Below are 14,090 nucleotides of genomic sequence, written 5' to 3'. Positions count from 1 at the left end.
GACGTTCTTTTTTTTTGAGGAAGATTAGCCCTGAGCTAACATCTGCCACCAATCCTCCTCTTTTTGCTGAGGAAGACTGGCCCTGAGCTCACATCTGTGCCAATCTTCCTCTATTTCATATGTGGGACGCCTGCCACAGTGTGGCTTGAGAAGCGGTGTGTAGGTCCACACCAGGGATCCGAACTAGCGAACCCCAGGCCACTGAAGTGGAACATGCGAACTTAAGGGCTGTGCCACTGAGCTGGCCCCAACTATGGACATTCTTGTGCATGTTTTGTGGTATACACGTGCACACATTTCTCTTGAGTATATCCTGAGAAATGGAATTGCTGGGTCAAAAGTTATTCACATTGTTAGATTTACTAGATAATGCCAAATTGTTTTCCAAAGTGATTGTACCACTTTACATTTCCCTAAGAATCTTGGTGATCCACTTCCTAAACAACTCTTCTTATTTTTGGAATTTTTAATTTTTGCCAATCTGGCAGGTGTGAGAAATACCCTCTAATTTTAATTTGCATCTCTCTGGTGACAAATGAAATTAAACCTTTTTTTCATATGCTTATATTGGTGTTTCCTCTTCTCTAAGGTACTTGTTTAAGTCTTTTTCTCATATTCTACGAAGTTATTTTTTAAAAGTTGATTTGTAGGAATTCTTTAAGTATTCTGCATAATAATTCTTAATAGTTTTATGTGTAGCATAAGTCTACTCCAAGTTTGTGGCCTGTATTTTCAAATTCTCTATGGAGCACTTGGGTGAGCATAAGTCCTTAATATTAAGGAAGTTGAATTTACTACCAGTGTCCTTTAAGTTTGCACTTTTTTAACACTCTGTCCATCACCTCAAACAAAAAAGATGGGACACTTTTATGGGGAAAAAAAGACACATTTTTCTCTCTTTCTGAAATGCTTTAAGTGGGATCTCAGAAAGATAAAACAGATAGCTTTATACAATCTCTATAAAGATTTTTTACAAGCCAAAGATTCCACAGTTATCTTAAGTAGAGACACTTAAGGGATGGCAAATTTATACATTTCAGAGCTAATACCTACTGTATTACTAATATTAGTGTAAAGGATATTTGTAAATAAACCTTTGAGAAAACCCAAATTCCTGAAAATGACTGCACTACGTAATTGTTTCTTCTGTAAAAATGCAGTAATAGCACCTACCTTACAGAGCGGTTGTGAGGATTGAACAAGATTAAGTGGCAGTCGCAGAGCTAGGCTGAGCTGCAGAGACAGGCACTTGACTGAACAGTAGTTACCTGTCCACGCATACTGGCCTCTTACTGAGTAGGATTCCAATTTATGTCACAGCAAGATTGAAAAACTACTCAAGGCATGAAATTTTGAGATGACTCAAAAAAGACTGAAATTGTAAAAATTAATTTTGCTAATGCCAAGGAACTACTGAATTTTCAATAATTTTGATCAAAAAAGAATTCACTGTCAAACTGTACTCTTAAGTTATGTTATATATGTATGTTGATGGAAGAACTTCTTACTAGACATTATCTTGAGCATAAGGAAGTCTATTAAGGCAATACTAACCTTTTGCACGTGTTGTTTTTCGAAGGGTCCTGAAGAAAATGCATAATCAAAATTAACAGACAAAAAGAAAGAAGATTAACACAGAGTACATAAATCTTCTTGAATATCTACATAAACTCTGAAGCTAACATAACTTGACCTTTCATGCAATTTGATGCTTACAAAGCTATATGCAATGAGAGGACTAGGAATTCTATTCCTGGTAAGATACTGGTATTCCCTAGTGAAGAACCCTTAATGAAAGCATAGAGAAATGACCTAAACTTTTTTTAGATGTAAAAACAATGCTCTTGGTACCAACTATATTGAAATGGACTAATCTGCAGTCACAATGATCCGCCTGGTTCAGCTGGGCTTGCCACTGGCAGTAGCTAAGATCACATCTTCTGAAAACATATATAAAAAAATTAAAACTCTCATTTTGTAACATAGGGTCAACTGTGAAATGCTCTAGAGCACGCAGATGATTGCTTCGTGGCTTATAGAAACCAACTAGTTTACTACCTGAAATCATAATAATTATGATTGGAGATCTTATGTCTTATTTTACAATGAAACGGGGAAGAATGGAGTTAAAGGGGAAAAAGGCCAAAATAACCTTAAAAGCAACATTTTGGCAATAAAAAGTAATGATGTACTGATACATGCTACAACATGGATGAACCTTGAAAATATTATGCTAAGTGAAAGAAGCCAGAAACAAAAGACTACATATTATACAAATCCATTTATATAAAATGTTCAGAACAGGCGAATCTATAGAGGCAGAAAGTAGATCAGTAGTTTGTTAGGGCTGTGGGGGAAGGGGAGTTGGAGGGAAATGGAAAATAACTGTTAATAATTATGGAGTTTCTTCTTGGAGTGATGAAAATGTTTCAAAATTGATTGTGATTATGGTTGCACAGCTCTGTGAATATATTAAAAACCCTTGACATCATAAATAGGTGAATTGGATGGTATGTGAATTACATCTTAATAAAGCTATTATTAAAATTTTTTATTCAATTTAAGTAAATATCAAATGAAGTTATTGATTCCATTAACCAGCTGTATAATACAAAAGGCTTGCTAACTTACTGCCAGAGGACAATAACCCATCAGCATAGGTTACTCCTTCCCAAAATATCACCTTTCCCAATATGCAGAAGTATGCCAGGGTGCGAACACAGAATATCAACTCTGCCTAATCTCCAAGAATTTCCAAAAACTCTACATACTGGCCTAGATACTTTAGAGCAGACCATGAAATGAGTTTTAATTTCATATATCCAGAAATCTGTCATGCAAATGAATACACGCCCCAAACCTGAAAGAAATTAGCCTATAGGCAAAGTAAAACTTCTAATAAAAAGTTTTAGGTAAACCATACTGATATACTACCACACTTTGAGACCTTGATGATTACTGCTATCTGGGACATTTCTACTAGAAAGCATGGATCAGGCTAATTAAAACATGTTATTGGTCAATCTTTGAGAAATACAACAGATGTTTTACAGATTTGGAAGGCCCTGGTGGCAGTGATAGCGATGGTGGTGTGTGTATCAAATTAAATTATAATGTTGCCTTTTTAAATATTCCATTATGGTAGCCAAGAAATAATTGAATTCCATCAATAAAATGCCCATGGTCTTTTATACTTTATCCACATATATACCAATGATTTATAGGACAAAAAAAGTAGAGTTAGTATTAAAAACAATGAGATAATTTGAAAGGCTTCATGAGAGCATTATGGAGTAGTATATGTATTATGATGGTTAATCTGTATCACATTAAAAGCCATATAGTTCACATAAATGGATTCTCAAGATTTCAAAGCTGTTAGCCCCTTTTACAACCAAAAGCTCTGGATGTGTGCTAACTTAGAGTGAGCCTCAGACAATGTAGCAAGCAACTGAGAGAAGAAAGAGAGGAGGAGAGAGCCCAGAGAGAACCAAGACCATAATATGCTGAAATTGTAATACTTTCTAATTAATAAAAAGTTAAAAATATACATTTAAAAAAAAAACACTAAATACCTCAACCTCTGTTTTAAGATCAATCCATCCCTGGAGGCAAAAAGATCAACTTCCCTAACACTGGAGGAAAGAGAAGAGAAAGAAGCGTGCCCTCTCTGTAGGATACTGACAGCCAAGTAAATGCCAAACTAGAGCGACGCCACTTTTCATCAACTATAATGAAGGAGTTGTTCAAGGCACTGCTCTCAGTCGCCAAGAATCTCAGCTGAGTTTGGAAAGAAGCCAGTTAGTTATTTTTAAAGTTACAAAATTAAAAAGAAAAAGGTTCTATTAAGAGAAAACCTTCCTTCACCCTCACCCTGCCATACTCTCTATGCATAGTCCCCCAACTCGCATTTCCACTCCAAAGCTCTGTGCTGAATCTAACGGATGCTTAAGTAAAATTCCTACAGTTTATGACTAACTTTAATTTATCCCTTTGGGTGTTCAGCCATATCTGGCTGGTTATGTTCTTGCCCACATTTTAATTTACAGGCAAGATTTCTGGTCAGAACAGTGACTGTTCTCAATCTTTGGCATGGAAAATAGTGATTGCAATATTATATGATTTCAGTTACAAAAGAGCAGATCAAATCCAGAGATCTTCCCGCAAAAGCCCTATCAAGCCATTAATATGCACGCTTCTTTATTCTCCAAGGAGTTTGGAATACACTTCCAAACAACCAAATTGCTTTAAGTCTATTCTGATTTTAGTTGAAAATTAACAGAAATTAACTGTTTAAATAAACTGGTTCCTAAAGTTTAAAGTTCACTAAGGTTTTAATTCTCTCATAAAATAAATAAGTAAATAAATATATTTACATACATATAAATAATTACAGGGGCTTTGTAGGATAAAAGGAAGTATTTCATTATACATGAGCAACCTTTTTATAAAGCTGCTCATAAGGCAAAGTTCAAAGATGAACAATGCCCTCTAAAACAAATTTCTGTATGAGTCTCTCAAGAACGCACTATGTTAAGATATATAAGATATCACTGGAGAAAAAAATTAAAACACTCACAGAATAATTTCTACCAGGCCCTAAGAAGTGAAAAACTTGTTATAACATTGAGGGCTGATTTGAAAAGGATGTTACCTTGTCCTTCTGACACCTTATGCTGCACAATTAAATATTTCTAAACAGAGCGTTACAAGAGGATATTAATTCTTGAGATCCCTCAACAAAGGGTAGTCTTTGGAGAGTGACTTTGCCAGACAGTCTATATTTTATTTCAAAAGAGTATGTTACAAGTTAGAAATGCTAGACAAAAACAGGGAACAAATAAAACACCTGACAAAATTCTTGAGCAAATGGCAATCGCTACTCATCTAAAGGGCATCTGCATCGCTATTCCCAACTTTAAAACTTAGGTCGTAAGTACGACAGGAACATTAAACAACTCTTGAAATTTTTAGTATAATGCAACCAACTAACTATATTACACAATTGTAAATAAGGTATTCTTTTTAGCTTCTCTCCCATAAAAGAGAAAGTAAACTGAATGTTATGTATCTATAATATGTTATGTATGTGTAACAGAAAACTATCTGTGTTGGGGCCGGCCGGGTGGCACAGCGGTTAAGTTCGCACGTTCCGCTTCTCGGCGGCCCGGGGTTCGCTGGTTCGGATCCCGGGTGCGGACATGGCACCGCTTGGCAGCCATGCTGTGGTAGGCGTCCCACATATAAAGTAGAGGAAGATGGGTACGGATGTTAGCTCAGAGCCAGGCTTCCTCAGCAAAAAGAGGAGGACTGGCAGTAGTCAGCTGACGGCTAACCTTCCTCAAAAAAAAAAAAAAAACAACAACAACAAAAGACTGTAGCATCTGTGAGAAAAAATGTATCTGCCTCTAACTGCAATTTACAGATTGCTTCTAACATATGTGGACTTTACTAGATTTCAAATGTTAAACTTCTTAAGTTAAAAAATGAAGTTTAAAAAACATGTCAAGCCTTTATGGAGACAATCTTATTTGTTTAAAAAAAAAGATTAAATCTTGTTGCAGCAAATGTCATCGCATCAAAACTTTAGTCTATGGAATACTAAATATTTATGAAAAAAGAATGAGGAAGATCTTTCTGAACTGATAAGGAACAATCATTAAGATAAAATTTTTAAGTAAAAAGAAGCAAGGTGCAGAACAATATGTACGAGATTTTTTTTAAAGGAAGAGATGGTTGGTCTGCCTATCTATCGACTGACCAATCCATTCAGCCAGCCAGCCATCTATCCATTTATATTTCTGTATCTACAGAATTTCTTTGGAAAAGTAAACAAAATGGTAGCTGGTTACCTCTGGGGAAGGGGAACTGGATGGGAGGAAGTCATCTTTTATCATACACTTTTTTGTACTATTTGAAATTTTTACCATGTACATCCTGTACTACCCATGCAAACTATTTAAATGGGAAAATGGTCAAGTTATTGGGTCTATTCATTGTAATGAGATCTGACTAGTGAAGCAGTTGAACTGTCACCTAGAAAATACCTGTTGAATAAATGAATGAAGTGGTGCCCACTTTTGTGGTCAGGTTAGCATTTATATGTACCCTATCTCCTGAACTGATGCCAGATTGAGTGATAACAGAAGCAACCTAGAAGCAAGAGCATAATCAAAAGACAGACTTCATGGACCACAAATGCGTCTAGGATACTTGCAGCACAGTAGGCAGGCGGGCAGGCTGGCACAGGAAACACTAAGTCTGTTTGTAAGGTGAGTTTCCATAACCTAAAGCAGACCAGAAAAATGTGAACTCAAATATGAATAGAAGATTGATGGCTCTCAGCATGGGACTAATCTAGCCAGGAAGAGAATCACAGAGACAAAAAGGGTTTAATTCTAGTTAATTATCTTTGACTGAAGCAGCTAAGAAAAACATCTGTTGCCAGACCTGTAGTTTCTAAGCTTTCAAGTTTTAGTATTGCAATATTGCAGGCCCTTGAACCTCAGGCATTACCAATCTAACAAGAAAACAATAGTGACTTTCAATTATCTACCTGTGTCATAGCAAAAGCAATATGAAAGGTAGTTTCAAAAAAACTGGGAAAATCTTCCTGATTTATATTCTGGAATAGCATGTTCTGGGGTGTTTTCTTTTTTTAATTTTGAGGAGGAGGAGACAGTTCAGGGAGGGAAGGAAGAGATACGGAGCTGTGGAGGGAGGAGAGCAGAAGTGGAGAAGAAAAGAAAAAAGGAAAGGGGGCCGACCCGGTGGCATAGTGGTTAAATTCGCCTGCTCCACTTCGGCGGCCCAGGGTTCGCCGGTTCAGATCCCGGGTGCAGATCTAGCATCACTCATCAAGCCATGCTGAGGCAGCATCCCACCTAAGAAGAACTAGAAGGACCTACAACTAAGACATACAACTATGTACTGGGTCTTTGGGGAGGAAAAAAAAAAGAAAAGAGGAAGATTGGTGACAGATGTTAGCTCAGGGTCAATCTTCCTCACAAAAAAAATAATAAAGGAAAGGAGAAGAGGGAGAAGGGAAATGAAAACTCTGTCCCATAAGGAAGAAGACACCTCTTAATTAGGCTTCAAAGAAATCACTTCTTCAGAGAGGTTCAGAAACGCTTAAGCAAAAGAAAGTATTAATGAAATGAACTTTACATCCATTTCTTCACAGTGAATGAAGAAAAATTAACAAGAGAGACACCTACATCCTAGACAGAAGGGCCTATTCAAAACTCTGTAAGAAATAAATCTGAGGGATCAAGAATTTCTTCCTGGAACTGAAATCAGGCTTGACTACAGTTCTATGACAACCTATGTAGGTGGTCTTGAAATTTTCTCCAAAGGTTTTCCTTGCCTAATCTGCCTGGAGTACAGCACTATGACTCGAAACACTCAATAACCAGCTCTCTACTTAATGAAGACTGTCCTGTGGGTACAACAGGGATGAGGAAAACGGCCTCGACAACACTGCCTTTGATCACTGTTTCACCCAGGCAGGGGCCAAACTGCATTTGGAGACTTCCACATTATTACTGAATTTAGTGAACTAAAAGGGTTTCTTTCTCTATATTTCTTACCGAAAGTCCAAGGCTCAATAGTTTTAATTTAGCTGCCACATTTCTAAGTAATTCTTTGGCCTATAGAAGACAGACAGTGCTTTCCACAGAAGAGAATTAAAATTTCCTAAGTTTTCAAATGAAAAGATGGGCATATCATTCAGCAAAAAAGTCTTTACTTTACTTGAAAAGCAAATTCCCAAGTCCCACCTCCAGAGGTTATGAATCAGTAGCAGTGGAAGCCCAGGAAATACACATTTCAGAAAACATGCCAAGGGATTCCGATATACTATAGGTAAGACGAGGAACAGCTTTTGAAAAATACTGCTCTCCATTTCTAAGAATGGTCCTAACTATCTACTGTGCTACCAAGGAAGAAAAACAGCGACAAGAAGCAATCTGCGGACTTCTAGACATTATAATTCCAAAAATATTTTTTCTGTTTTTTTAATATAAAGGGTGCTCTCACAATTGCTATGCACAAGTGGGTTACGGCTCCGACATACAAGGTGCATCTCTGGTACAGATGGGACTAATCCTTGAATCAAATGTTGACCTCTGAGAGCAATGTCTTCTGGACATGTTCAATATACTAAATGAGGCCATGCTTAGTTCAAATTTTACCTTAATTATACAAGTGAGCATTTAAGAATAGACAGTACCTGTGTTAGAAGGGGCGGATGAACAAATCAACAGGGCTCACAAAGCATTTAAAGAACCATTTCATTTCCTGTCGTAAACAATCCAACCGTTCAGAGTAGCAGAGTGCAGCAAGACGGAAGAGTTAACTTACACAAACACTCTGGATTGCAAGGCAACAGATGGTAGACACTATCAAGCAATCTCTTGAGTTGAAAGAATTCTTGTGTTTAGGCCAACTTTAATTGCTGTGTCAAATGTGTTCAGTAATTCCAGCTCAATGAGAAAAGGAAAGCAAGAAGCCAGAAGGAGGGTAAGGGGAGGAAGCACCACCTCCATGATGTTCCAGGCAGTGACGAAAGTGCTGTCCCTTTAAATCAGAGGGTAACGTAATAGCTTTCTGAAGGACAGAAGTCAAGGAAAACTGTGAGGGAACAGAGGAGAGCAACCACCCAGCTTGTGGGAAGCAAAAAGGCTTTCATATTTTCTTCCTGGTACATTATGCAGTGCACATTAAGGTTTTCAAATATTTAATTTTTTGTTTTTATTCTATCACTGAGTAAATGGGAAGGGTGTAGGCCTATTTGAGCCTACACCATAAAAGGATTCAATTTGGGAATAAGGAAAGAAAGGTCTGTTCTGGTCAATTACTTCAGTCTACAACTCCTTCTAAGACTTCTAAGAGAAAATCAACTTTCCAATTCTTTTTCCAACACAGAAGCAATTATTATCACCTGTACTAATTAATGTAAAAACAAGGAATACTTCTCTACAATTAAACCCATAAACTAATTTCTTTCAAACCCATACAGGGCATGACATTAGAGTTTCAGTTTTTTTAAAAGCAAACAGAAACATGAACAAAATATTTCCTACTGTTCAAGACTCAGCTGTTCTTTTTTCCTGAGATGGGACTGAGTCCCAATTCCTGAAAAATAGGATTTTTGCTTGGGGAGAAGTAAACACTTCTTTTGCTAATTTTTTAAAAAAGCAATTCTATTTGAGTAAATAGAAATACAAACACTTGAAACACACAAGAGAAACAGATGTCTTCTTACCTTGCCACCACCTTCAGGTTTAAGGTCATTCTGTTAAAAGCGGAAAATAAATATTTTAAGATATATCCAAACGAACACTCTCTATGTGCTTGTCTCTAACCTTGGAACATGAGAGCACATTCTGTTAGTAGTAAACGTATCATCAAGGTCCCTTATTAGAATGGTATGGTTTAAAAAGTCCATAGTTAACACCTTTTAGCAAAGAATTTGCAAGAACCACCAAACCACTATTTCAGGTAGAGACGTTATTAACTGCATTACAAAAACCAATCAATTAAAAAAAAATCCACAATCAGTTCCATTTTCAGAGATATACAAGTTCTATGTTAGCACAGTAAGGCTAGATGATTTTGGAGAAAATTTAGCCTGCTGGCTAGATTGAATGGATTCCCATTTTAATAATTCATCCTCTCATCGCGTTCTGCAGCTGCTGGGTAGCTTACTCTCCATAAGCACTCCTAGCTCGGATAGTTCTTACCGGATGCACGTCACCAATATAGTACTGCTTCAGCATTTCTCTGGCATCAGAGGAGTGGCCCACATCTTCAAAGCTTTCACTTGCATCTGCACCAGCTTGTTCCAGCAGAACCTCTTCTCCTCCAGGATGCTACAAGGAAAGATGATTGACTGAACAGAGGGCTCTCTGAAAAGCAAAGTAATATAAGGTACTTTCCCCTCCCCCTCTTCCTTTCCCTTTTCTCCCTTTAATGGGAGTAATGGGACGAACCGACATTGTATGCCACCTGATAGCATGCAATGGGAAGAACACAACATAACTTCTGCGACCTTTTGGCCAAAAATGCATAATATGAGTATAATTGTGAGGAAACCTAGGCCAACTGTAAACTGAGAGATATTCTACAACATGACTGGCCTGTGATATCCAAATATCTCAAGGTCATGAAAGCCAAGGAAAGACTGAAGAATGGTTCCAGATTGAAGGAGGCTGGAAAGACATGAGAAGTGGAAACAACGTGTACTCCCGACTTGATTCCCTTTGCCAGCATTGCTGAGACTGCTGCAGAAACCTGAATGGAGACTCTGGGCAAAGGGCATATGGAATGCTTTACTCCATTCTTGCAACTTTTCTGTAAGCTTGAAATGGTTTCAAAAGAAAAAGTTAAATAAGTAATACCAAAATAACTGCTCCTATACCTGGGAAGTTGATTCTATCTATAATTTACAAGCTATATGACCCTGGACAAGCTACTAAGAACTCAAAATGTCTTTGTTTCCTTAACCGTAAAATGGAGATAATGTGAGTAGTACCTATCTTAACTACTATTGTGAGTATTAAATGAGATAGGATATGAAATACTTTGTACTCAAGAAAAGAACGGTATAGTTTGTATAACATGCTATCATCTATGATTCTAAAAAGCAGATACATATATGTGTGCATATGCATAAAATCTCTCCGCAAACACTGAAGAGAAGCTGGTGGCAAGGAGACAGGGTGGAAGGACAACTTTTCACTGCTACCCTCTTGAAACTGTCTTACCAAGTAACGTATTACCTACTCAGAAAATAATTTTTTAAAAATTACATTTAGTCCCTGATTTAAAGCAAAAACTCAATAAACATTTACTTATAACTAGTAAATTTAGAACTTACGTTACTTGACATATGTAAACTTATTTGAAGTCATTTTCTGAAACATCAAGTAATGCTTTTAAGCAGGAATAATATTTTCATCCCTATTTTAAAGCCAAACTCAGCTGAAGCACAAACACTCTAAATGTAACCTCCCTGTCAGTCACTTGCCTATGAGCTCCTGAGGATAAGGATGACTTCTATTTTTGTCTCCTAAAAGGTCTCCACCCAATAAATGGGTCTCCTATCCCAGTATTCAAGCATGCTGTTTCAAAGCAAGAGTAAGATAGCCCCGCTCATCTGTCAGTACATCGGAACGCGCTCAGGTGTAGTAAGCCATTAGTTTGGGAATTGTGTCCCAATTTGCTTTATGTATCTAAACTATAGAAGATATTTTTTCCGTGTGACACACAGCAACTATTATGTTGCCTTTCAGAGTAAAGGAATAACAGAATTTCTTAGCAGCATGAGATATTTCAGGGAATGGCTGAACTTATAACTTTCTACACAACTCTTTCCACAACTACAAAGTATTTTCATTGTCATCAATCTCTCACCACTTGTAAATAAGAGAAAATGAAACATTTAAAAATGCCTATTTTTTTCCACTGAATTTGGAAAAAACAAGAATAAAGAATCAACTCTAGTTGCATAACAGAAATAAGTACAGTTAATTAACATTTTGGTGCGTGAAACTCCATTGTTTTTCCTGTACATTCAATCATTTCAATCATTATGCTGCAATTTTTACTGAGTATTTACTATGTTAATGTACTTTCGTTTGCAGTGCCATTGAGTCCATTCAGACTCCTAGCAATCCTGTGTACAGCAGAGCGGAACCCTACCTGCCCAGTCTTTTTGTGCCACTCTCTCACTTTCTCGCACTATAGGAGACAACACTCCACTGCTATTCACAGGGTTTCTTTTTTTTTTTGAGGAAGATTAGCCCTGAGCTAACATCCACTGCCAATCCTCCTCTGTTTTCTGAGGAAGACTGGCCCTGAGCTAACATCCATGCCCATCTTCCTCCACTTTCTATGTGGGATGCCTACCACAGCATGGCTTGCCAAGCGGTACCATGTCTGCACCCGGGATCCAAACCAGCAAACCCCCGGCTGCCAAAAAAGAATGTGTGAACTTAACCGCTGTGCCACCCGACCAGCCCCTATACAAAGGGTTTCCATGGCCAATTTTTTTGGAAGAAGGTGGCCATGTCCTTCCTAGTCTGGCTAGTCTGCAAGTTCTGCTGAAACCTGTCCACCACGGGTGACCCTGCTGGTATTTGAAATACCAGTGGCATAGCGTTCAGCATCACAGCAACACCTAGCCACCACAGTATGACAACTGACAGACAGGCGGTGTGGTTCCCTAACCAGAAACAAACCTGGGCTGAAATGGTGAGAGCGCCAAATCTTAACTACTAGACCACCAGGGCTAGCCATTTTCATGTATTAAGCAGTGATAAATAAAAGTTTTGGTGTTTTTTATGAAAGTGAATTCATACAGTATATTCTGTTTTATCGTCTAGTTTTTTTCATGGAGGCAAGGAGGGTCAGAGTGGTGGAAAAACCCCCTAGGTTTAGTAATTCTTATTCCAAAATGCAGTCTTAAGATAGATGGTTGAGAACAAGCAAAAAGATGTCAGGCATCCTTAGTTTCTATTTTAGAACTCTATAAACTTCAGATACTATTTAGAATCAAATGGCAGCCCAGCTGCAGGCAGTGCACTAGGCCTGAGGCCACAGCAGAGCCCAGGCCAGTCCTGGGCCAAGATAATGCCCAAGCTGAGGGGCAGAAGAATGCCCTGAGAAGAATCCGAAGACGAGCCCCAGAACCCCACGGAGGAGAAACCCTGCCACCTTGGCCAGGCTGGCTCTCAGAAAGATGTTGGGAGCTGTGCTCGACTCCAGCAGGAGCCTCTGGGTGGTTTTGCCCATCTTTATCATCACTTCTTTGCAGGTATGAGCCACCACTGTGGTCCACAGTGCTGCAGAGTGACAAGAAGCTCACCCGGGAGCAGGTATCTGACAGTTAAGTCTTAATTTGAAGCATAGTCCTCAGGGAAAATGCAAATTATATTCCCAAATAGTCCTTCTTGACATGAAAATATTGCTTCAACAACCCAGAGGATAGATTTTTCAAAAAAAAATGAAGCAAAAATAGTACGAACTTCTCCTATGACTGATCCCACTACGCTCACTGACATGATAAAAGGGAGTGTACCAATCTTCCTCCCTATGATTCTTATTGGTGGATAGATCAACACGATATTCTCGGGCTTTGTCACAACCAAAGTCCTATTTCCAATGACCCTGTTTTAAGCCTCTGATACAACAAGGAATCAAACTACTCACATTAGCTGCATCCTAGTGAGTTCTACATCCTAGTACTTCTGCTATGCATTTGGGCTTCAGAGCATTTACTCTCTGATTCTGGGAATGATGCAGGCATAGATGACTGGAGCAGCCATGGCCATGCCTGCAGACACCAACAAAGCTTTCAAGACAATGGGGCAAGTTTTGGAGCTAAGAGATCACCAGTGGGCAACAGATGATGTCAAAGAAGAGCTCATGGCCAAAGCCCTCCACTTTGAAGGCATGTTCAAAAAGGACTTACAGACGTCTATTTTTTGAAGACCAAACAGGGATTAGTCTGTCAGGAACTCAAAGGAGCCTTTAACCTTGTAACATTCTTCTGAGCAGGAGCCTCTCAGAATAAAAAGGACAATGCATGAGCTGGTGGGGGGGGGGGGGGGGGGAAGGATCACTCTTGCCTGAGCCAGGTTCCCCTTTATGTTTGAAACTAGAGGAAATGAGGACTACGTGCCAGGTGATTTACAGGGAAAGAGCTATTTCAAAAATGTTTTAAAATTTCCTGCTGGTGACTGTAGAAATGAAAGGCAGAGAAAGGAAAAAACTCAAGCTAGTGATAGTAGACAAAAACGTAGCAAAAATTCAATCTTTGGAAAAATCATTGCCAGTTATAACTAATTATCATGTACAATCAGCCTGACTTCTAAACCACAGTAAACTCCTGTTTCCTTGGAATCCAAATACTCTGTATTTTTACATTTAATTTATGTGGTAGTATTTTAATAACTTCCTTTACAAAATAAGAAATTTCATTACTGAAAATTTAGAAACTATGTATGAACAAAACAAATCTCCCTATATTGTTCATTTTGAGCCTACAAAATGATATAAAGAGCAAATGTGTCAAAACTTTACTCGAA

General features: G+C 38.2%; 1 protein-coding gene and 1 pseudogene across 2 annotated transcripts in view; one reads left to right on the top strand and one right to left on the bottom strand.

Annotated features, from left to right (window-relative positions):
- The window catches only part of CYB5B (cytochrome b5 type B), a 33,850-nt gene that overhangs the window by 5,229 nt on the left and 14,531 nt on the right, over positions 1-14,090 (bottom strand). Inside the window, exons 2-5 of one of the 2 annotated variants that reach the window (XM_005608367.4) lie at positions 9,744-9,872; positions 9,266-9,295; positions 6,218-6,287; positions 1,555-1,583 (exon numbers count right to left, since the gene is read on the bottom strand). In XM_005608367.4, the coding sequence (XP_005608424.2) occupies positions 1,582-1,583; positions 6,218-6,287; positions 9,266-9,295; positions 9,744-9,872 (231 nt within the window). In that variant the 3' untranslated portion in view covers positions 1,555-1,581. The remainder of the gene's footprint in view (positions 1-1,554; positions 1,584-6,217; positions 6,288-9,265; positions 9,296-9,743; positions 9,873-14,090) is intronic. The other variant, XM_001497281.5, reaches the window with a different exon arrangement.
- On the top strand, positions 12,627-13,525 carry LOC102148762 (ER membrane protein complex subunit 3 pseudogene; annotated as a pseudogene).

The sequence above is a fragment of the Equus caballus genome, chromosome 3 (assembly GCF_041296265.1).
Source record: "Equus caballus isolate H_3958 breed thoroughbred chromosome 3, TB-T2T, whole genome shotgun sequence".
Taxonomy (NCBI): Eukaryota; Metazoa; Chordata; class Mammalia; order Perissodactyla; family Equidae; genus Equus; species Equus caballus.
Note: the sequence above shows the minus strand (reverse complement) of the source record. Positions and strands in the feature narration are given on the sequence as shown.